General features: G+C 38.2%; 1 protein-coding gene across 6 annotated transcripts in view; it reads right to left on the reverse strand.

Moving 5' to 3' along the window:
* COL14A1 (collagen type XIV alpha 1 chain) overlaps positions 1–23855 on the reverse strand; it is a 271596-nt gene that overhangs the window by 46019 nt on the left and 201722 nt on the right. For all 6 annotated transcript variants that reach the window (XM_029222937.1, XM_029222936.1, XM_029222935.1 and 3 more), the window contains 5 exons: positions 22201–22287; positions 14696–14749; positions 12989–13084; positions 11761–11814; positions 11331–11384 (listed from right to left, as the gene is read on the reverse strand). In XM_029222937.1, the coding sequence (XP_029078770.1) occupies positions 11331–11384; positions 11761–11814; positions 12989–13084; positions 14696–14749; positions 22201–22287 (345 nt within the window). The remainder of the gene's footprint in view (positions 1–11330; positions 11385–11760; positions 11815–12988; positions 13085–14695; positions 14750–22200; positions 22288–23855) is intronic.

A 23855-nucleotide genomic window follows, 5' to 3' on the forward strand; every position in this document is an offset into this window, starting at 1 on the left:
GTGAATGTTAAAAAAAAAATAGAACAGCTGGAGTGACTTACTCTCAAAAGGTTGTAGTTCTTAATTGTGGGTGCTGGTCCTTCCAATGCAGTTAAAAACATGAGAGAGGGTCTTCAATCTGAATTTTATAATAAGTTTATAAAATTTTGTTCAAGACATTACTTTCTACTACATGGAGAAATGGACTTTTCATCTTGGGATTTGTCCCCCCATTCTCATCTCAAGTCAACTCAAACCAACATCTCCTGGCTTCCTTGCTGCCTCTCCCAATTCCCTTTCTGAAATGTGTGCCACTTTTCCAGTGAGCTGTCTTTTCCATTTATCTGGCTCATGAAAATCCTTCTCCTTAGGGGTCCCCATCCACATTCACATTATGTCTCCTTATGTCAAGGTATCAAATAAAAGAGAGTCAAGATGAGGCTGGATGAAAGGAAATGGTGTGAGTTGGGAGAAAAGGTACGAAATGAAAGGTTGGCATGAAGAGGGGGTAGGATAGTAAAAGCAATGGTCAGCAAGGCCCTTTCATCATGCTCTCAAGCTCGAATACCAGCAAGTCTTAAAACCAGCTAAGGCAGAGGATTCTAGAACCCAGCAATCTTGATGGTTTTCCTTTTCTGCCTGGGCACATTATGAGGTAACATCTCCCAGCCTCCTGTTCCAGCAATTCTGTTAGAGCCACGGGGCTGAGTTCTGGCCTGTGGAAAGGGGTCAATTCCACTTCTCGTTCATAAAAATTTCCTATGGGTAATCCTCCACTTTCTTTTCCCCTTCTTTAACAACTTTAGGGCCCACATGTTGAAGATCAAAGTGTCCCAAGACAGAAAGACCTTGAGTCCCTAAGTGACTGTATGGATTAGAGACTAGCTCCACCCCACAGCCCCACTCCTCTACCTATTCTGTCGACAGCACTGGCTGTGACCAAACAATAGACTTTATTTCATCTCATTTCATTTATTTTTTTAATTGCTTGAAACCACTGAGATTTTAGGGTCCTTGTTATAATAGTTATCCTATACTAATATAAAGGCTAGTTGTTTTTTTCTCTACTACTTCTATTCATTCACTTTAGTTATTCATTCAAAACTATTATTAAGTCAGAAAGCTTCAGTGATAGGCCCTGATACAGATTAAATTACACACACACATACATACATACATACATACACACACATACATCCTTCTTTGGATCTGCTAGCTAAACAACAAAAATTAATACTGACATAGGTTGAAAGAAATTATTTTACATGGAGTTTAAATATAGCATACCCAGGAAGAGGGTGTAAAAAAATCAGAATATGTAAAAGAAAAACAGAACCTTAGAACTCCTCCAGCCCAACTCCCTCATCTGGTCAGTGAGAAAACTTAGGAGGCCTTACCATTAAAAAAATTTTTTTTAAATCTACTATTATTTTCTAGATGAAGTTCACATAAGAAAAAAAAGGGACTCTGAGCACATAGTCAATAATTTAAGAAGACATTTTTCAAAGGACGTCATTTGCTTCCTGCCTTAAAACTCTTCCAGCACTGGAGGGGAAGCAAACACACACTCGTGTCTAAGGCCACACATGACACACAGCCAACACCATGGCCCAGCAGTCAAAAGTATAGCATTGCTGCAGGAAGCCCTCCCTGACTCTTTTCCAGGCTGTGCCCAGAGAGAAAAAAAATCTCAAAAACAAGCAAGGGCAATTTTATTCATAGAGGGAGGCAAGCCATGTCATACTTTCTGAAAAGAAAACTGCATTATTCCAAGGAAGACCTGCAGGAAATAATACATTGACTCCCCTCTCCCAATCATGTTTACAAAGCAATGATCTGAAGGAGTTTACAAAGCAATGATCTGTCAGCGCTCTCCTTCATCGTGGCTCTGGAAGGATGCTCTAGAGAACAGTTTTGAATTCACTTGATTTACAGACACCATGCGTGTATCACCTGGAAGCGAAGAGGATGAAATGTCGTTCTTATATAGGAGCTAAATTTGGCCGAGAGGCTATTGCTTCTGTGCGATCAAATCAAAAGAAGAGACTACATGTTTGTTCACTCTGTGTTCTTCCACCGAAAGCACATCCTCAGAAGCTGAGATTTCTTTTTTTTTTTTTTTTTGAGGGCAGAAATCATGTCTTATTCACCGTTCCTTTCCTAATTCCTCCCTAGCACATGGTTGGCACAAAATAGGTACTAATAAAAAGTTAAATTTGAATAAAATTGAGGCACCTGGAAGAAGTGCTCTGGTTATCATGTATAAAATACATTTATCATTTATAAAATAAATAAATATGATTTGCAGGCATAATTAGTCCGGAAAAGCATAGGGTGGGCTGAGGGGGTGGGGGATGCCAATCTTATCCGTCTTTGCTCTTGAACCCTCCACAAGCCTGGAGGAAAGGGATCAGGAGTTATCTAGCTCAGAAGCTTAAATTTCATTTCAGTGACTATCTGAGAGGTGGTTTCCTAGAAGCAGACTGGGTTGTTGTTCCTTTGATTTATAGCGGGAGTGTTCTTGGGAGAAAACTTTTAGGTATGAAGGAGGCAGGAGAGTGCAGGCAGAGAGGTTAGGTTAGAATTGGATTTAGCTAAGACTGGCTTCAGTCTGACCCCATGGGGAGCTCTGGAGTGTGAGTTACACCTCAGAGTTGACCTACCACAAGGTTTTATATACCCACATCAGTTAGTCATTGACTGGAGCCAAGGTGGCAGTTCCAAGGGTAGCTCTCTGTAGAAGAGGTAACTGAGTTGTTAGCAGTCAAACCCACAGCAGCCGGGGGATGGAGTACACCTGCCAGGTAAAGGGGCTCTGACCAGGGCACCAGTAGCATCCATTCCAGTGCATTTTACTCTAGCTCTTTCGGTCATGGAATGTCATGAACGACTGCACATTTTTACATATAACAGTTCAAGAATAAAGGCGTTCTTAAGGGTACTGTGAGTTTCCTGTTTCTCTCATTCCAAATTAAAATTTACTTGCTATACCTGGTTATAATTAGAAGGATGTTAGGCTCAATATTATTTTAGAAACAAAGCCCTTTTTCCCCCAAATCTCTTCCTAACCCTAAAAAAGTTCACAATTTCATCACATAGTTTTATTTTATAACTTTTTATAACTTTTGAATCACGCTTTAAATTTATCTTTGAAAGATTTGTTTTACTTGTAAGCCTCACGTTTGTCACATTACTGAAACATATTTGCAGAACTACTATGTGCTGGGCATTTTGCTAGGTTTGGGGTAGACAATGATGAACAAGACAGTTTCTTTTCAAGGAGGTGACGGTTTTGAGAAAAGTCAACAATTGAAAGTAAATGACAATGAGCTATGATGATGGACTAGAAGATTCCATGGGAACATGCAGGAAGGGCACCCACATGCAGGTGTGGGGTTTCACAGGAGAGGTGGATTTTAAGTCAAGGGATCCAGGATGGTTGGGACACTGCATCACTCTCCCTGCTCAGGTACCACTGCAGCATCCACATTACAGCCCATCCTCACATGCCAGTCAGCTCTTTATATCAAAGCAATACACTTGATGAAAAGAAAAACCACGTAAAATGTCTGCATTTTACATGGCAAAATAATTGGCAAATTCTAGCTTTGTGATTCAGTTTCACTTTAATCAAAGCCAGCTGAATGGTTTTCAGCCCTAAACAGCTAGAAATGGGTTTGCACTTCCCCAAACATTTCTAGATCTATAAATTATCCATTTCATATCAGGAAGCCAATCTCAGTACATGTGTGTTTGCGGATTAAGCGCCCTCATAAAAAACAGAAAACTTTAATTAAGCAATGAAGAATGTATATTAGGGGACAGAAGATTAAACAATAAGCATAATGTGAGAATTCACTTAAACCGATACGTTTATTTTTTAAAGCACATAAAATCAGCCACTTACAAACAGGGGTGTTTTATAACATGAGTAGCTCCAATCATTTTTCCTTTTTGAGATTCCCACCTCAAAATATTAATACACACCAACAACCCACATTAGAAATAATTTTTGCTATAAAAACTTGAAAGGCTTTTTATAATTTTTTTTGAAAACATTTGGCTCTGAGCAACTTATTAAGTTATGGTTGGCTATGATTTATCAGCAAAAGGAAATCTATCCAAAATGTGTCTTCAAAAATCACTGATGTTTGAATAAATACTAAATTTAACCATGGTTGAAGTTAGCAAAGTGTAATGTTTTACAGACATTTAACTAATTTATTAATTTTCATTTTTTCGGTTTTCTTTTCCATACACTAGAGCAAACACATATGCTTTTTTTCAGGTGGCAAGCACTTTTTGTAGGCTCTTAAAAAGTTTGTAGTTTCAAGGTACTGTGTCTATGGCATTTAAAGGATGAAAGAGATGTGCCCAAAAAGTGTGTTGTAACTAAAGTTAGAAGCTAGAATATTTATGTTTATGTAGATAACAGAAATAGCACTCAGAGCTAGTGACTCAGTTATGATATTCACCATCCATGCCTTCTTTGAAGCCTGCAAGGGTGGACCACGGACACGAACCGTAATTGGCAGTAACACAGCCAACTGTTAAGGTCCTTTGACGGACACCACACTCTCAGGTAGAGTGGGATCTGTAAGCAGCTGGCATCTGATGAGTTTGTTGAAACGGAACAAACTCAAGCAATGAAGACTAAAGACACACTTGAAGAAACCCCATCTGCACAATTTCAACCCTGAGAGCAACGGCAAGAGACCAGCGTGGCAGTCAGCCATAGGAAATAAGGCTTTACTTGCAACTAAGGATTAAGACCAACCACCAGATTAAGAGGCCAAGGGGTAAAAAGCCACAGACTCTGTAAACACTGGCCCAGGTTAGAGATCCAAGATCAATCCTGAATGTGATACTACGTTGAGTCACACTGGGGAATTTTCAGTTTCTCACACACACACACACAGCACGTATGTGTGTATATATATGTTTATATATACATATATTTTATATATGTACACAATACACTACTTTTTTAATGTACAAATATATATATATTACATATATAAGTTAAATGTAGATACAGAAATATAAACATGTGTATAGTTTTAGTAACCTGCAATGGTGACTTCAGTGAATTACAACCACAGCAATATTCTACCCAAGAAACTACTTTGACACACAAAGGGCTTAACATAATATACTATCCAGTGATTCTAAAACCTAGCTGATTATTAGAATCATTAAGCTTTTTTTTTTTTTTTTTTTTTTTTTGCGGTATGCGGGCCTCTCACTGCTGTGGCCTCTCCCATTGCGGAGCACAGGCTCCGGACGCGCAGGCTCAGTGGCCATGGCTCACAATCCTAGCCGCTCCGCGGCATGTGGGACCTTTCTGGACCGGGGCATGAACCCGTGTCCCCTGCATCGGCAGGCGGACTCTCAACTACTGCACCACCAGGGAAGCCCTCATTAAGCAGGGAAGCCCTCATTAAGCTTTTTTAAAACTATACATGCCTAAGTCATACCCAAGACCTTTTGTATCTGAATCTCTGAGGCAGAAGCTCAGGAATCTGCATATTTAAAAAAACAAAACAAAACACAAAACAACAATTTGGTCATTTAAGTTGTGGAACTGCTGGTTTACAAATATAAAAATGTCTCGCCTGACCCCAAGGGACAGCGTTAGAACCAGAGTGCAAGACAGATAGCATTTGTACCCTATGCCCCAATAGAAGCATCTTTAAAGCCAGTAATAACATGATACTAATTTCCTAAGTAACAGTTCTCTCCTCGGATGGGCCACTATCCAAGTAAAAGTGAAAAGTAATCACAGAAACATATTCTTATGTGTGAACAATCAATTTCTACTTCCTCAAGAAAGTAACCCAAACTGGGTTCCTTCTCCACAAAAAAATGCTGGGTGAGATATCTTCAGTGACGGAGTCCTTCTTATTCATATTTTTACTGGAAGAGTTGCCCATATTAACAAAATCCCACTTTACCCTTTAACATAATTTTGTGGAAGGAAAGAGTGCAGTGTTGGAGCCTGAGAGTGGATTATAATCCTGGCTGCAATGCTTGCTTGCTGTGTGGCATTGTTTGAGTTACTTCAACTTTCTGAGCTTCAGATTCTTTGTCTATATAATGGGGTAACAGTGCCTAGCATTCGTGACTATTCTGAGGATTGGAGAACATAACATTTGTAAAGCACTGCACTTAGTCAAGAATCAATGACAGTGGCCGCTGCCCTTTTTATTAAAATAATCTGCCAAATCCCAATTGCATATACTGTCATCACTGTGGTTGACTGGGAGAATGTTTTCCTGGGATTTTATAAAAACCCGTTTAGATCCATGAAAAGGAAGATTGTATCGTTCTCTCCACTAGCTTTGTGATGAGTTTTACATTTCCTCTTCTGGAGGAAGGAAGATACTCAAGGGGATAATTATCATGAATCTTGGTATTTAATAAAACAGTCCTTAGATGAATCTCTCATCACAGCTTGACATTTATGATAGGAATTAAATCCAGATCGTTGACTCAAGTTCAATTTTTCAAGTATATTTTAAGTCCAACTTGCTTTGATGAAGTGGGACATTCATCACAAGTATGGCTTTTGTTTACATCAAACCCACATAAAAAGGAAGCATGTTCCAAACGTCCTTTCAATGTGGACTCCAAGAAAATTAAACAACAAGCCACTTGCTTTTTCTTTAGACTTTTTTCATAGTTCATTAAAATCTTCTAAGGTGCCTTAATAATGTTACGGACAGGCATCATAAAATATTGCACTGTCCTGACTCATTAGGTCTACACTGAAAATAGTGAATACTTGTATCAGCTAAAGTTGAAATTTTATATAGAAATTCTTTATATGAATTAATTCCCACAATAGCTCTATGGAGTTGAATATTATTTTTTCCACCTCACAGATGAGGAAAGTGAGGCTTGGGCTTTTTAAGTAACTGGTTCAGTGTCATATGGCTACGGTTCAAACTGAGGTCTGGCTAACTGTCCAAGTCTCTGATATTTACCACTGGACCATCCTGCTTCTCGTAACCACACAAGTTCAGCAGAATTCATATGTAGAACTTTTTAAACAGTATTTCACCTTTTATAGATGAAAAAGGAAGGCTGTGGTTATGGCATGAAGACAGGAGAGGCAGGGAGCAGTAACTTGGGGGGAAGGAAGCATTCCAATTTCAGTTTACTTGGAATTTTAAAACTAACACCCTTGGTACAAAGGAGGAATTACTACCTTCCAGATGCCATACCATATATACCTCCTGGTCATTTTTATTTCTTGTCTCTCTGACTTTTTATAAAACCATAGTAAGAATTGGAAAATAAAAATAATTTTAAAAGTTTCTATTTGGAATGCTTGACAGAAAGTTGGTGGTCTTGGATATGAGTGAGCCTCAGAACTAGAAAAGAGGTAGTTTTTCCTTTCCTTTTCAGTTCTTTCTTTCACTGCTTATACTTATCATCCATGTCTTGCCCGTTTTTCCTGGTTTCTCTAAGGACCACCTGGGTGTCTAGGGTGGGGCATGAGAGATCCACCCTACATCAGAGGAACCCAAAGATCACAGGGTGGACCCTGGGGTCAGAGACACCAAGAAAAGAAGAGGAAGGAGGCAAAAAGGGAGATGGCAAGATTACAGTGGAAAAGAAAGATGAGACAAGGATGCTGTTGGCTTCAATGACTCAGAATGAAAACTGATGCCTGAATACATCTGGCTGTTAACTCTGCACTTGCACTGTTGCTTTATATGGTGTGGTGCTGCACTGTGCTCTACTGGCTTCCCAGCAAGAGGCTGAGACTGGTTCAGTGAAGAAGTCCAACTTTTGCTGGACTTGCTTATAGCCTGAGGCCCAGGATTGCCTCTACAAGTCAAAGATTCCCCTTGGGAAAAGCCAGAATAAGCTAGAAACATTAGAAAACATGTTTCCTGTTTAAAGAGGAGATGCTTAATCTTTTTTTTAGTCTCTGCTAAACTCTCCTTCCTTGTAGACTAAATGAATAAGTGACATTGGCACTGGCTCTGGGTAAGGGATGCTAACCTTTCCCTAAGCTAATAGTCAAGGTGATGGTTCTAGCTTTGGGCTATGAATTCTTAACAGTCTATAAGAAAAGACAATGATTAAAGAGAAAGAATGACCAGTAAGGAATAGCCCCTCACTCCTACAGCACACCTCACTCACCTACTCTCTGCAACTCTCCAAGGAGCTAGAAGCACTGATTGGACATCACCATGCATATTTATCCCAGCTTCCTCCTTCTTTGCCTTGAGTGGTCTTTACTCACTCAAGATCAGAGGAAATGAGGCACAGTAATGGGAAGTAATTTCAGCGCTTCGAGTAAAGAAAAGACAAAATAACCTTGTCTTCCTGATTCCCCAGACAGTTTTCTGGAATTAGTTTCTCAGGCATTTCAGCAGTAAGTTTCATCATCCAGTGTGTTTGCTCTCAGTCTGTTCCATGCCATGGTTGTTACTGTCATTATTATTACTTATAATTTATTATTATTATTATTACTACTACTATTATTATTTCCTTTCTGAATGCAACTTTGCCTTTTAGGATAGCCTAAGGCAGAGCAGGAATAATCTTAAGTGTCTGTCCTTTGCTCTCTTTCAGCAACACCCTCCCCCACAGCCTAACCAGAAAGAAGGAGCTCCATGTCTGGAGATCTGTTCCTACCACTATGAAAGTTGGTCCTGGACCTCCAACTGTACAATCCTGCTAAATAACTATCTAATTGTTTTAGACCCTTTACTTTCATTAAGACCCCAGATACTTGACTAAACAGATCAGAGCCTCCTAAATAACTCTGTTTTCACCCATCTTTCCTCCCAGCTTGACTGTTTCCGATGAAGACCCATTGGTTTTCCTGGCCCCAGGGAAGAGTCATGGTCTTGATTCCACTTCCTCCTTCTATTTCTTTCTGGTAGATGATGTACAAATTGCCTCCTTTAGTTATTGAAAGTCTCTCCTGTTCTGGATATTTTCCTTCTGGAGGTAGTAATGAACAACTCTCTCTAGGCTGAGCATAGAACATGGCACATAGTATGTACTCAATTAAGATATGTGCTCAACTAATATCTTATTAAATAAGATGCTAAGATATTGAAAAAATATTGGGTTGGCCAAAAAGTTCATTCCCGAACAAAATTTTGGCCAACCCAATATATAAGTGGTCCCTTCCTCAAGCAGGGCAGTCCCTTCCTCACGCTACACAATTCTAGGAGGCACCACTATATTTTATTCTGTGTTTTCGGCACCCCCTCAAGTTGTACTCTGGAATAGGATTGCCCTCAATATCTTTTCTAAAGCAATTGTCACAGGATTTGCACAATCTTTTTTTTAACATGGCCCTATAAAGAAAGAGTATCCTCTGGAAACCAGTTTTAAAAAGCAATTCCATTCCCATCCAAGAATTTTTCAAAATAGGAATTAGAGACACTTGAAAGTTTTACCTCCAGATTGAGCGAGAGAGGGAAATAAAATCCATGTACATATATATTAACACTTTATTACACTCTAAGACTTTTTATCCTATAGAATAAAACATGTTTGGAAGAATGGCAAAATATTTATAAAAAGTCTGCATTGGTATATTGGTTTTAAAAAAATTCCAAACCCAAACGATCTAGACACTAATCCAATATGTTTGATTTGGGAGTTCCTTGCCAAGACTAGCCTCTACGCATGGATAAATTAAGTAAATTCACTGAACCAAATCTTTAGAATTGCTGTTTTCAGAGCTTCAGGAGTCATGAAGGAATCTAGGTGTGTAACCACACAGGATTTTAGCCTAAGCTCTTTGCCAAAACATATAAATACTTTTAGACACTCCTTCCACATGTACAAGAAACCTACATAAATCTAACTTTTAGAGAATGCCTCTTTTAGATACCTTCACCTGGACATGCTTTACAAACTAATTCCATTTGATAGATAGAGACTAAACTGAGATTTTAAGCAAATGAAAGTTGGATGTGAAACCAAAAAAAAAAAACAACCCAACATGGAAGGAATTTAAATTCACACACCTACACTCCTATAGAAAAAATGATTTCCTTATTCTTGAGCAGTATAGCTAAAGGCAGCCTTGTGAGTAGAGAAGTGACACGTGTCTTCCAGCCAATCGTTTGCTAACCTAGTGTGTTAGTTGTCCCCAGAAATACCAGGGAATGTCACCAAATGTGTTGTCCTTTACTGGGTTGGATCTAAGTGGTGGACACTATATATAATTCAGTCTTGAGAGAAACTGTGCAGCTGCCCACATGTCTACATCAGTGTCCTTTTAAGGAAGACCAGCCTCTCTCCCTTGCTGAACATGTAATGACTTCCTATTGCCTTCCTGTTAAAGCTCAAAATCCTTGGTCTGAAAAAAAGATAGCTGTTGTGAGTTTGTTTTTACCACTTCAGTTTCATCTCTTGACAATCTCTCCACACCTGTGTGCACACACGTGTACACTCGTGCACGTACACACACACACACACACACACACACACACACACTGCAGTCTAATCTCCAGCCATACGGAACTAGGTTCAGAAATGGAAATGCCCCACCTTCTCTTCAACTCCACTCCTTTATATGCCATATATGCTGTCCTCTCTACTTGCAATAGCTTTCCTTTCCTCATGTATCTGGCTAATTTCTGCCTCTCAGTTGAAATCCAGTCTGTATGGTGCCCCCTCTGGGAAGCTTTCCCTCACCCTCCAAGTCTGGCTTAGTTATCTATTCTTTGTGCTCCCACAGGGCTCTGTCAATACTCCCATTATAGCATATGTTTCTTATTTGGTTCTATTTCCCCCCAAAAGCTATAAACTCTTTGAGGACAAGAACCTCAACCCTGGCTCAGTGAAGACATGTTGACTAAACAAACTCTAGTTGTTAACTCGTCCCTCAACCATCCTTATACTTTCTTTTATTGCTGTCCACTTGAACAGGAATTGATAATGGATGCATATTAAATAAATGGAGAATATTACAGAGAGTCATAATTACTAAATTCCAATTCATATGATTCTTGATTTCCTTTAGGTTTGCTCCTTGAGAATTTGAAACAACTGGAAAATCTGTTAGACCAACGCACGCTATTCAGTGTAAACTATATTCAGGTTACGGGAACATTCAGAAAGAGGTGTGGTTAATTTGGGAAGGTTTGATGAAAGTTTCTAGATTTTGAGGAAAGTTATAGACATGGAAGAATACCAGTTAAGGGAAACAGATGCAGGATTGGTAGAATGCAGATAGATGGGAGGAAAAAATAAAGAAAAAAAAAAAAAAAAACACCTGGTTTGCCTTCCTTGCACAGAACTTGCCAACAGCAAGAGTGACTTGGTGAGAAATCTACTGTGCTAACGAGCAACCTTGGGCAAGTCCTTACCCTTTGGCCTGGTGAGCCATCACGTCCTGGTGAACCAACACCTCCTGGGATGCCCTAGATACAGCAAGGACAGGAAAATGGCAGAGTTATCAAGTTATCGAAACCAACTACCCTCTCACCCGGCTTCCCTGAAATAAATCAAGGCCTCCAAACAAACCTGATAGCATAAAGGTGAGGCCTTCCTGACTGAGCATTCAGAACCCAGAAGTTATTCACAAGAAGGAAAAGAAGTGTCCCCCACCAGGGCTCACCCAGGGGAGCATCAGTAGGACCTAAGAGGGGGCTGAAGTAAACGAATACACGCTAATGGTCCTTAGTGTAGAAACCACTCATTGCCAAGATCACAACTGACTTCAGAAGCTACAGTCTTCTTTCTTCTTGGCAAAGCTCTAGAGCTGAGAGCAACGGAATAAAAAAATAAAAGTAATACCTGTGGGCCAGGAAGTCCAGTCGCTCCTTTCTCTCCTTTTTCGCCTGGCATTCCCTGAACAACCAAAAGGACATGGGGTTAAGTTCACATAGGTAAATAGGTAAATTCTCAGTCTTTTCTTTTTCTCCACCGACTCTTTTAACATTTCCAACATTAAATTGCTTTCACACTAACATCCAAATACAGTGTATTTCACTTTTCACATAAGCTACACCACCTAGGTAAGCATGCCTACAGACCAGAACGTTTATATAGCAGAATAGTTTTAACACAGTGTATACAGTCTGATATGGCTAAGCTCATACTGTAAATATGTGAGGGGAGTTGAATATTTCAGTATTATTTATAGTTTAGATTTTAAAGCTTATATCTCTATATATTTTTGTTTTGTTTTGGCTAGAAATTTATAAGAATGGAAAAGCAAACACAGTACCTGACAAGTAGCAGGACCTCAACAAATAGTTAGTAGTAGTAATAGTGGTAGTAATTATACAAACTGGCATGTTAATGCTTTCTAAGATGTGAAAATAACTCTGGAAAAGACTTCTTAGCTAGGGAGACACAATCATATGCACAGAAATATTGCTAAAAATGTGCTTAACGGTATCATGCTTCAAATACTAATGACAGAGATTGGTTTTTATTCCTTAAATCTAGATCCATCTAGTAAGATCACTGCAAATCAGTGAGTGGGATTGAATTTGTTTTCATTGGTACAAACAACTTATACAAAGAAATGTGGCTGTAGAGAGTATACTGTCTATAATCTAAAACTCAGAGCGCCACACTTTGAGGCCTGTTGAGATAAAGATCATAATTAAATGGCTTTCATGAAGCTATTTCCACAATTACTACAAATGCAAAATGAATAACTTAAATTTGTATAACATGTGTCACTTTCTAGATTTTATCATACCCCCTAAGGACTTAGTCAAACAAGAAAAAGGGCCATACATGTCAAGCCCTGCTTTCTTTTCTATAGACAAATTATCTGTGGATATACCTACTCCCTAGGCACATATCTGTTTGTAAAAGACCCCCTTCATTGAACAAAAAATTGGCTAATGAATGAAGTCTCAATTATTACTTTCATTTCTCAGTTCTTATTTTTAGGGGCTGGAAGAGGCTGAGGATCATTATCAAGGCACAGAAGACAAAAGTTCATTCTATATAACTCATGGAGAAGTAATAACAATAAAACCCATCTGAATGTTTACACACAACTCACAGGCATTCCTTGAATGGACAGACCACTTGGTCCTTGCGGTCCAGGAGGACCCTGAGGTCCCGGAGGGCCTGTTTCACCCCGAGGGCCATCTGGTCCCTGGAAGGCAAGAAGTCATCCCAAAGGTAAGTTAAACCCTCTGGTACCCAGAAATATCTGCTACCCAGATATTTCTACTTACGGCGTTTATAATTTATTTCATTAACTAATTTTTCCTAAGACATAAAACACTCACAGGATAACAAGACACCAAGCCTCAGATGATCCACCTCCCAGGCAAAGTGTCATCGGTAAACCAAAAGAGTAAACACAGAGTAGTTGCTGCAACTTCATTTATTTATCTTTGTTTACATAAATAGGAACATTGTGCCAATTATGTGAGTAACTAGACACCCACACTCCACAACAAACCCAAAAGATATAAGTGATACAAGACTACCCTCTTGGTTTGTGACGGTTCACACCATCCAGCCGAACTATAGTCTCTCCCCCTTCACTACTGTGAACTATCTATCTCTGGGGCACTCGTCTGCGTTTACTGAAGACATTGCCTCCCTTGTAGTGTATGAGATGGAGCCAAGACATCAAGTATCTGCCTGAGAAAATGTGTCACAATCTCAAAAAATAAAACAAAAAAAGAAGATATCTTATGGTCTGAGTTTTGAGCTGCGTAGTACCTGATTAATTATCTTCAGCCTTCTTTCACTGACTTCTCCCCTGTAAGCCTGCCCCCACCCTCCGCATTCGCTCTTACCTTGCTCTACTTGTTTCCAATTTTCTAGTAAAACAACATTGCAATGTTCTCTTCTCCATGAATAAATACTATGCAAATTTAATAAGTCACCATACTGAAGCAGTAAGTCAAGCAAGATGGTTGGAGCGATGATTCGGAGCAACATGGTGAAAATGAGATAGTAAATTATAAAGGGCCTTGAATGTCATGCTAAGGAGGGTGAATTGTATTCTCAAAGCAATCACACATGACTGCAGGTTTTAAGAGTATGATGTGATCCAGTATAACTTTAAAGAAATGAATCTGGGGGCAGATGTGAAGAACCAATCAAAAAATCAAGCCACTGGAGCCAGAAGAACAATTAGAAGATTTGCCAAAAGCCAGGTACGGGATGATGGGGCCTGAACTCAATTAGTGGCTGGGCTTCTGCCATCCCTTAGGGCATCTTCGTGCAAAGTAGAAAAATGTGTGCCTTGACATGGATTGGCACCAACTTGGTCCTCTTAGTTGGTGCCTTTGTACAGTGTACAACCTGAACCACCACATTTGGTGGCCTTGGGCAGTGAGAATGGAAAATAGAGCTGTGTGTTAGATTATACAGTACATGGTGGGAGGGGAGAAGGAGGAGGCTAAAACCTAAGAAATTACCTGGAGGGCTGCTGCCTAGTTGTGATTCAGTGCTCCCTCGATACATCTTTTTTGCAGATAGAGGAAAAGAAGACTATATATGAGCAAGAACTGACTAAGCAACTAAACCACTTGGAACACTGACACTATTTCTGACCCAGAAACCTTGCTTTTCACTTAAGTTACTAAATTTTTTTTTGATGAAAAAACACAAGCTTTTAAGAACAAGGGAAAAGGCTTCAACACAACTTTCATAAAAACATAAGGAGCTTTAAACTGCGAAGGGTGAATATTACTTAACTCCAAAATTATATTATGGCTAGTGATGTGAGAGGGAGAAAGAACGTTACCTTTGGGCCCAGGTCACCTTGTTGGCCCTTTGGTCCTCGGAGTCCTGGACCACCCTAGCAAACAGATGTTAAGTATTAGCACAAAGACAAATCTGAAAGCAATATATTTCATTAATTTTACTTAATAATATGGATTATGTAATTCTCATTTTGTATAAAGGCCAACACATTGTGTAACGGTGTATGTGCATCATGATACTGAACGGGAACTCTGCCGCCCAGATTCACCTTTTCCTCCTGCTCATTACACAATCTGAGCAAACGTTCTATGCAAAATCCCTTTAAATTAAAAAAAAAAGCTACAGGACCTTTTAATTGCGTGTGTAAGAGTACAGCTATTGATGACGCAAATAATAAAAATATACTGTTAATCTAAAATTATGCATGTCCTATACCAAGACTTTGAGATTAAATTATTTAATTAAACTGTAAAAAGCATATAAAACAGTAACAATTTAATTTTCTTTATTTATACCATAAAAAGCTAATTACATTAGTGTTTCTGAAACTTCAGGTATTTGCATTTTCCCCTCAAAATTTTTGTCATATTAATGCACTGCCTGTACTATTATTTAATAGCATTTTCTTTATATACATACATACATATGTACATACATAATAAATATGTATATATGTGTATATGCATTCTTTGTAAACATATGCTTTGTATATGTGTACATACATATATGCAAATATACTCTGAATATTTTTTAATTGACTCATATTTCACTTAAATCTATTTTGAAAGCAAATATTATGTACTATAGTAGATGGAAAAACATATATATACTTAAGTATATAAGTATTATATAATACTTAGTAAGTATATAAGTATTCTTATATACTTACTAAGAATATAAGATAAACCTAAAAATATGCTATAAATAATGTTGGTAAATTTAGCTAGATTTTGTTCCTAGTGAAGTCTGTGAGCAATTGGTTTGCTCTTTGTTAAAAAGGGGCATGGGTAAGTATTAGAAGGGTCATATGGGCACCAGTCTGAGAATATTGCTTTCACTTGAGCAGAAGGATGAAAAGATCATTGAAAATGGAATAGCTTTCTCACTATGTGAGTCCAGTTGATTTCCTGCTATGTCCATGACTACTGAAAATCATTTTGTGTACCATCAGCAAAACACTTGCATCACTTGGGAAAAGACTGGATCAGGTGATAGTTAAGGCTTCTTCCAGTTTAGCAATTAAATTCACTCCCCCGCCCCCATCAACATTAGCTGGTTGCTTACCTTCCAGACTTTTAAAAAGCAATTAAAAAATTGTGTTTTATGTATGTGTATCTATAGAAAATATTACCTATTATTAGTGTTTTTGTGGTATTCTTTGATATATATAGATTGCATATGTGATATAACACTTTACATATATTTTTGAGTTAATATGTTTTTCCATAACATGACTAACTTATTCTAAATGAGTTGCATAGTTATCTGTACAATGGATAGTTTGTTTAACCATTCTTTCGTTATTGGAAATGGAGGAGTTTTGCCCCCAATTTGTTGCTGTCTAAACGATACTACAATTAACATCCTTATACATGCCCTGAGTACAAACTTTAAGATTTAAGTACAAATGTTAATATTTAACATATCATCAAGTAGAATTTTCAATGAAATTTAATGGATAGGCAGATATATTGCCAAATTGTGCTCCAAAAAAACTGTGCCAATTTATTCATCTGCTAGGAGTTTGAGGGTCTCTGCTTCTCTAAACCTTATTAGCACTTGATATTGTTAAACTTTGCATTTTTATGAACCTGACTCGTAAAAACAATACCTTACTCCTATCTTAATTTTTATTTCCCTTAAAACTACTGTGATTGAGCATCTTTTCATAACATTTGTCCATTTACATTTTATTTCAATACAACTAACAATTTATATACTTCACCCAGTTTTCTATTGGGTTACAAGTCTTTTTCTCTTTAATGTACAGAATTCTTCATATATTTGGATGCTACATCTTTAACTGTTAATAGATGATGCAAATGTTTTTCCCAACTGTGGCAGACACTGTTGGTTGACTATCAAAGAGTCTTTTCTGACTCCTTTCATTTTTCCAGCTATAAAGACAGAGATTTGCTTGCTCAGCCTCCTTTGAAACCAGGAATGGTCATGTTAACTGGTTTGCGCCAATTTGATCAAGAAGCCACAAGCCTAAGGAAAGCATATTTGGAAACTGGAACAAGCTTGGGTCTTGATAAAGTTGCTGAGCAGCCATATTTGCTTGGGATCATCTACCTTTAGGTCTTTTGTTGAGCAAACGATAAATGTCCAAATGCCCCAATGATTTACACCACTGTGTTAGTCAAATTTTGTTTCTTGCAACAAGCCCAATGCATCCCAATTAACATACCCATTCTGGCACACCTCTTTAATTTTGTTTGCTCATCTTAAATGATTGTTTTTTTTGTTTTGTTTTTTGTTTTGTTTTTTTTTGCGGTATGCGGGCCTCTCCCTGTTGTGCGGCCATGGCTCACAGGCCCAGGCGCTCCGCGCGCATGTGGGATCCTCCCGGACCGGGGCACGAACCCGCGTGCCCTGCATCGGCAGGCAGACTCTCAACCACTGCGCCACCAGGGAAGCCCCAAATGATTGGTTTTTAACTGAAGGTTTTGTCCAAATGTGGCAATTTGGCTCACAGATATCCGTACACGATGTACCATGTCTATAAATCCAGGAACCTTTTTATACTTCTTATTTTCCACCTTACCCCTAAACCTTATCATGGAGTAGATGACAAGAATTCAACAAATGTTTGTGGATATAAACTTCTATCCTTTTAATAAGAAAGGGTTAGTCTAGGCAAAAGAAATATGGTTCTTTCACCCATGGCTTTTCTAGAGTTTTACTGGCACGTAATATCACTGTGTAAATTCTTGAGTGAGAAAATAATCACGACTATGTTAAATCATCAGACGGGGTTTATTGCATATTGTTTGGGATACTATTTCTTCAATGGTTTATTATACTTTAAATATTTGAAAATGTCAGTAGCTTTTCTGTTTTACCTCTCTTTCTCTCCAAGTCAGAACTCAACCCTTCTCTTTCACTTCTCTGCTGCTTTTTTTCTCATTATGAAGTTTGACTCTTAGGTCATATGTAAATATTTTGTAACTTGTTCCAGCAGCACTGCAGATGAAAAAACTTGATAACCCTCCAGCTAAAAAAGCTTATTAATGCTACTTAAAATAAAATAAACATTATTCTAATTAAGAGAACTGAAACCTTAAATACCAGGAATGAAGAAGAAACAAAACACCAGAGCAGCAGGCACATACACTGAGGCTGCCTTGGGGGAGGAAGGGGAAGATGCTTGTGGGTTTGCTGGAAAATGTGTATTTTATAGCCCACACAAGGCAATGAAATGTGAACTGGGACCTATGAGAAGTGGAGGAAGCGTAGAATATGAAACATCCTTTAAAGCTGAGGAACTTGAAAGGCTGTCCTCTGAATGAGCTAGAACAACAACAAAAAGTCTCAGTAGCAGGTGGAGGATCAAGATGTTTTTTCCACTTTAGCTATGGGAGGGGTAGTAAATGTCTCCACTAAGAAATATTACCCAGGGGCTTCCCTGGTGGCGCAGTGGTTGAGAGTCCACCTGCCGATGCAGAGGACGCGGGTTCGTGCCCTAGTCCGGGAAGATCCCACATGCCGCGGAGCGGCTGGGCCCGTGAGCCATGGCTGCTGAGCCTGCGCGTCTGGAGCCTGTGCTCCGCAACGGGAGAGGCCACAACAGTGAGAGGCCCGCGCACCGCAAAAAAAAAATATATATATATATATTACCCAGAAACTGATGCTCATACAATCTAGGGACGAGAATTTACACTGCCTTTGAGAGTCAAATAAAACCCCAAAGTCAAACTTTTAAGGTGGTTTTCAGCTGGTCGTACACCTAGGAGCTCACCAGAAGCAGACACATATATTCTTTCGAAAAATACAGATCAATCTCGGGCTCAAAAGATTCCCAGAGATAAAATTTCGAGTAATGCAAACACAAATATACACCCCCCAAAAAATCACAAGGTACATGTGGAAACAAGATAGCACAAGTAAAATCAGCAACAAAACAAATGCAGCATCAGAGCCACATACATTACAGGTATTGAAATTATCAGATAAATAATGTAAACCATATTGAATATATTTAAAGAAAAAATTGTTTTGGAAGTGTTACAAAAATAGAAGAGACTATACAAATGACCAAAAGGTTTGAAAAGGGTTATATACATATTGTTTGTAAGAGTTATACACACACACATATATGCACACAATTAGAAAGCAAAAATTGAGATGACAGATATAGGAATATAAACCTAAATAGGTTAATTATTACAAACAATAGAATGGACTAAACTTTAAAAATGTTGTAAAACCAGATTAAAAACAAAATCCTGGCATATGCTATTTAAAGGGACGCATCTTAAATATAAAGACATAGAAAGCTTGAAATTAAAAGGATGAAGCAAACATATACCAGGAAAATAATCCAAAAGAGAAATGTTGACATAGCAAGTCACTAGAAAGATAATTGTTGTAAATTTTTTTGTACCTTATAACACAATATCAGGATATTATAATACAGGTTTACAAACAACTTGACAAAGGTGGGGAAGATTTTAAACAACTATCTTAGTAATTGAAAGATAAAGAATTAAGGCAGGTAAAGAAGATTCTAAGAACACAATTTACAACTTGATTCGCTGAATATTTATATTTAGAATTCTGAACTCCATAATTAGAGAACAAACATTCTGCTAAAGCATACATGCAACATCTGTAAAACCTGACAAAAAGGACACAGAGCGAATGTTATAGAATCAACAAATGTCAAAGAACGGGTACTCTACAGACTCTCTTCCATGATAAAGTACAATAAATGAATACATCAATAAGAAAAAGGTAAAAATTGCACACATGATTGGAAATTTTAAAAGACACTTCTAAGAAATCATGGCTGAAAGAAGGGATAAAGAAAAATATAAAAGACAATAGCTGATGGAAATATTAAATTTGACTACATTAGAATAAAAATTTCTAGACAATATACCTTGCCACAAACAACAACAAGCAAGTCACAGACCAGGAAAAGATATTTGCAAACCATGTCATTAATAAAGGATTAGTGTCCAAAATACATAAAACCACCGACAAATCAATGAGAAAAAACTGCACAACAAAAACCCAGCAAACTGTATAAATGGGTATTTACACAGGAAGAAATCCAAATGGTTCAGAGACAAATGAAAAACTGCCCCATCTCACTAGCAGGGAGAGAAAGTCCTATTTTAAAGAACAAGGACAGAGTTTTACAGTCATCGTAAGTGAAAGCTCTCACATCTGGCAACATCAGACAGTGCTGGTGAGAGGTAGGGCAACTAGACCTCTCATACAGAGTGTGTGGGAGAGGATATTGGGACCACCACCTTGAAGAGCAATTTGGGGTTTTTTCATGAAGTTGAACATGCACCTTCTTTTTTCTCCAACAAATCTAATTCTAAGTGTTATTGCAAGAGCACTTACTCAAGCCTGCAGAGAGACATACAAAGGACATTCACTGTAATGATACTGTAGTAGGAAAATACTCCACAGTAATGGGTCAATAAACTCTTGTTTATATAGTGGAATTCCTTACAGAAGGTACAACGAATGAACTAAACAATGTGATTAACCTTGTTAATCATAAAGTTCAAAGACATACTTTGGGATGAAAAAAAGCAAGCCACACACAGTCGAAAATAAATCTTTGTTTTCAATTCCCAGATTAAACTAAAGACAACTCCTTACGTCTGATCAATGAGTTATAATGCACAAAATATGTTTATACATATTAGTCTGTGTATTCCTCACAATACCAGTTCAAGAGGTGGGTGCTGTTTATACATGAGGAAATGGAGGTTCACAGTGGCTCCATGACTTACCTAGTCTTATTTAAATTTAATGCTTTTACCATTAACTCCACATTTGCTTCTTTGGGATAAAGAGTCTTTTGTTAAAAAAAAAAGTATCAATATTCGGGTCTACGTCCAGAGCTTGAAAGAGTGTTCTATGTGCCAAAGATAAAGGAGAGACTGATGGGATATATTCCAGATACATTCAGCAGGTTCTCTTTCTTTTTGTTCAGTTCGGTAAGTGTGCTACACAAATGAAGACGAACTATGTTGGTGGGGCCGACCTGGAGCAAATGTCCATGCTGCACGCCAGCTGTCAGCGAGGGGTATCTACACATGCGTGCTGACCGCACCGGTTGCCAACAGCAAGCCACGTGTAAGCACAGGTCCACCTCAGAACATTCCTCCTGCAAGGTCTGGATTTCACGTGCTCCTGCATCTTCTCCCTGTTTTCTTTGTCTTTCTGCCTTGATATATTTGCCACTTCCTAACCAAAGACCAGCTATATCATACTTATCTTAAAGAAACGCTGATAACCCCAGGTTAGCAGGTTAGACATAAGTATTTAGACTTATTACGAAAGATCTATCACGGTCAATTCAAAGACACAGAGAGTGCAATTATACACATTTTACATTTTTAAAAAATATTTTCTTGCCTATTGGGTGTAAGATAGACTCAAGGATATATTGTACAATGCAGGGAATATAGCCAATATTTTATAATAACTGTAAATGGAAAGTAACCTTTAAAATTGTATAAAAAAATTTTTTAAAGACCTATTTGTAGAGATATATAGACAGTTACCAACCTAGGCTAAGAATTTTTAAATGTCTTCTTTGAGTGAAATATGATATAAATTAGCATGATTTTGCAAATTAACATCAACACCAACAATAAAATCCCTTCATTTTGTAGTATTTGACCAAACGAGAAAAGGTTATGTTTACTTTTTACATGTACGTTTGCATGTATGAATCTATATATATATATATATAATGTTTATAAGAAAAAAATGTGTTCTTTCTCCCTCTCTTTCCCTCTCTCTCCTTTCCTCTCTTCCTCTCCCCTTTCCTCTCTTCCTCTCCCCTTTCCTTCCTTTTTCCTTCCTCTCCCGTTTCCCCGCCCCCTTCTTTTCTGTATGAAGTTCCAGTCAGTAATGGAGAGCTTCATGCTCACATAGGATACTTTTCCTAGTGATTTTGAAAAACCTCCCTTCACTATCAATGTTGATATAGAATGGGCAGAGGGGATGTATGCAAATCTTACAGCAACAAGCAGGGGGCCAATGCTGGCAACATTCACACTGAAAATAAGCCACAGGACTTCAAAGGGAAGATTCTGAATAGATAGCACTGTGAGACATAGTGTGGCGCAGCAGTTAAGAGCATCATCTATAGGAGTCACGGAGACCTGGATTTGAAGAGCAGCTCCTCCAAGCTGTGTTCTTTAGGCAAGTTACTTGACCTCTCTGTGCTTCAGTTTGCTTGTAGGATTAAGTGAGTAAGTATTTAGCACAGTGATGGGCACAGACATGCAACAAGTGATAGTTATAAATATTATTAAAGAACAATTTAAGTTCAAACTAGGCAATACTTACCGGTGGGCCTGCTGGTCCCAGAGCCCCTTTATTGATTTCAGAACAGGAGCAGGAATGTGGAAGCTCTGGGCAGGTCTCTTCATCCCTCTGAGGAGAAAAAGAAATAGCATAACTATTAACAAGATGGTCTATACAAATGGCTTTATGGACTCAAAGAAAACACTTTAAGACACTTCAAAAAAATTAGTAAGTGAGCATTAGTCTAGAAAGGCAGAGAATATTCTCTTCTGACCACAAGATCTTTTCTTGAAAGAAACAATGAATGGCTCTCTAGATCATCATTATTATCAAAGGATGTTGATAAAACGAGCTTGGGAATCCAGGTGAAGAAAGAAAGGCAGAAGTGGGTGCAAAAAAAAAATTCTGGTTACTATTTAATTCAGTTGGAGGAGTAGTACTCTAGGGACTAAAGGTCCTGAACACTTCCTTTGTGTTACAACATTTTTTTCCATTTCAAAGGATAAAAGAAAACTTGTTGGAATGGTCCATCAAAACAACTGCATCTACACTAAAACAAAGACACAAAAGAAAACAAAAACAGTGCTTAAACACATCATCCCTGTAACAATTTTAACTACTGCTCACCTTCTGTGACTGAAAGTAAGAAAACATCACAGCATCAATCTAAAGCTTTGGGATAGGAGGTCATTTCCTCTTGGAGAATTTTGCTGCCAGGTAACACTACAAGATAGATGATGAATACCAGGCTGAATGTATCTGAATGAGTTACTGGAGTGTAAACCAAGACAGAGCACTTGCTAAGGGCTATTGAATGATTTGTGAATGTCACATTTGGAGTAGCAGCTAAAAAGAAGTCTTCCCTGGGATAAGAAACTACAGAACTTTGAAGGGTTCGTCTGTCCCTTTGGATAGAGAGAAAGTGAGCTTCATTTTCTAAGACCTTGGGGAAATGTAACGTTAGAGCTGAATAGAGCACAGATGATAATTAAATTATCAAGATGAAAATAATCTCAGTCTCTGAAATATTCACAACAGAAACCCAAAAATTTTGAGCAAAGAGCCTTTATATGCTTCTCGCTAAATGTTGGACGATAGTTAAAAGTTTCAGCTCATTACAGGATAAAAACCCTGCTAACATATCTGGCCTGATATCTTGGGCAGCTTGAGTGAAATACAAACTTAAGTATCCTGAAAGATCCCCCCACATTAGGCTGACAGCAGACCTCCTATGACCACCGACTCGGGAATGGTTTCGCCATGGCTGTTGACTGTGTCTCCATCCATGTATTTCTACCACGGGACTTACACATCTTCAGTGATAGAAATTAAAAGGAAAGTTTTGAGAAGGGCTGGGTCCTTCCTAGGAGATGTGGTGATCACATTTTCCATAAGATTCTGAGTGTTTCCCTTTACAGTTTCCAATCCACCTGCCCGTAAGCATAACATCACAGTGTCTCTGATGTAATTCCTCACCACAGTTTAATGGAAACTTATTTTGATGAAAAAATAAGTTATTTCCTTCTTAAACATAGTCACCATGAATTTACTGCCTGCAACAGATGATGTGATCGGTGTAAGGTCTTAAAAAAAGCAAATCTTTAGACTTGATAAAGTCTTCCCCATGCCCATTCTCCCAGTTGAATTCTTAAGATATGATGCCTGTCCAACCATAACAGGGTCAACATTTCAGCTCA

This window comes from Monodon monoceros, unplaced genomic scaffold (assembly GCF_005190385.1).
Source record: "Monodon monoceros isolate NGI ecotype Baffin Bay Population unplaced genomic scaffold, NGI_Narwhal_1 Super_Scaffold_14, whole genome shotgun sequence".
Lineage (NCBI taxonomy): Eukaryota > Metazoa > Chordata > Mammalia > Artiodactyla > Monodontidae > Monodon > Monodon monoceros.